The sequence below is a fragment of the Atta colombica genome, unplaced genomic scaffold (assembly GCF_001594045.1).
Source record: "Atta colombica isolate Treedump-2 unplaced genomic scaffold, Acol1.0 scaffold294, whole genome shotgun sequence".
Classification (NCBI taxonomy): Eukaryota; Metazoa; Arthropoda; class Insecta; order Hymenoptera; family Formicidae; genus Atta; species Atta colombica.
The window spans coordinates 193,258-193,615 of NW_017259397.1; the positions used below are offsets into that span (position 1 = coordinate 193,258).

The 358-nt window shown below is 43.9% G+C and overlaps 1 protein-coding gene across 1 annotated transcript in view; it reads left to right on the plus strand.

Moving 5' to 3' along the window:
- Positions 1–6: 6 nt before the first annotated feature.
- LOC108690089 overlaps positions 7–358 on the plus strand; it is a 4,163-nt gene continuing 3,811 nt past the window's right edge. The window contains exon 1 of the mRNA XM_018197199.1: positions 7–180. Coding sequence (XP_018052688.1) covers positions 46–180 — 135 coding nt within the window. The 5' untranslated portion in view covers positions 7–45. The remainder of the gene's footprint in view (positions 181–358) is intronic.

Sequence of the window (358 nt, forward strand, 5' to 3'; positions counted from 1 at the left end):
CTCCGAGAGTCATCTCGACGTACATCCCCTTATACGTAGATACAAATGGAAATGCAGTCGAATCCATCGCGCGCGAAAGCGAAAACCAGTTGTCACAACGTGAGAATATTCCTTGTCTTCACCCTCGCCGTTACATTATGCTACCCAGCTCTCATCGATACGGCGGTGGTTCGTTCCGAGGTAAGATACTTATTGCACTATATCACGTATTACATATGTATTAGTCAAAGAAATGAATGTGTGTGAATGAAAATTAAATCTGGTGAATCCAGTTTGCGCTACAACTTTGCTATTCACTGATGAGAGAGAGAGAGAGAGAGAGAGAGAGAGAGAGAGAGAGAGAGAGAGAGAGAGAGAG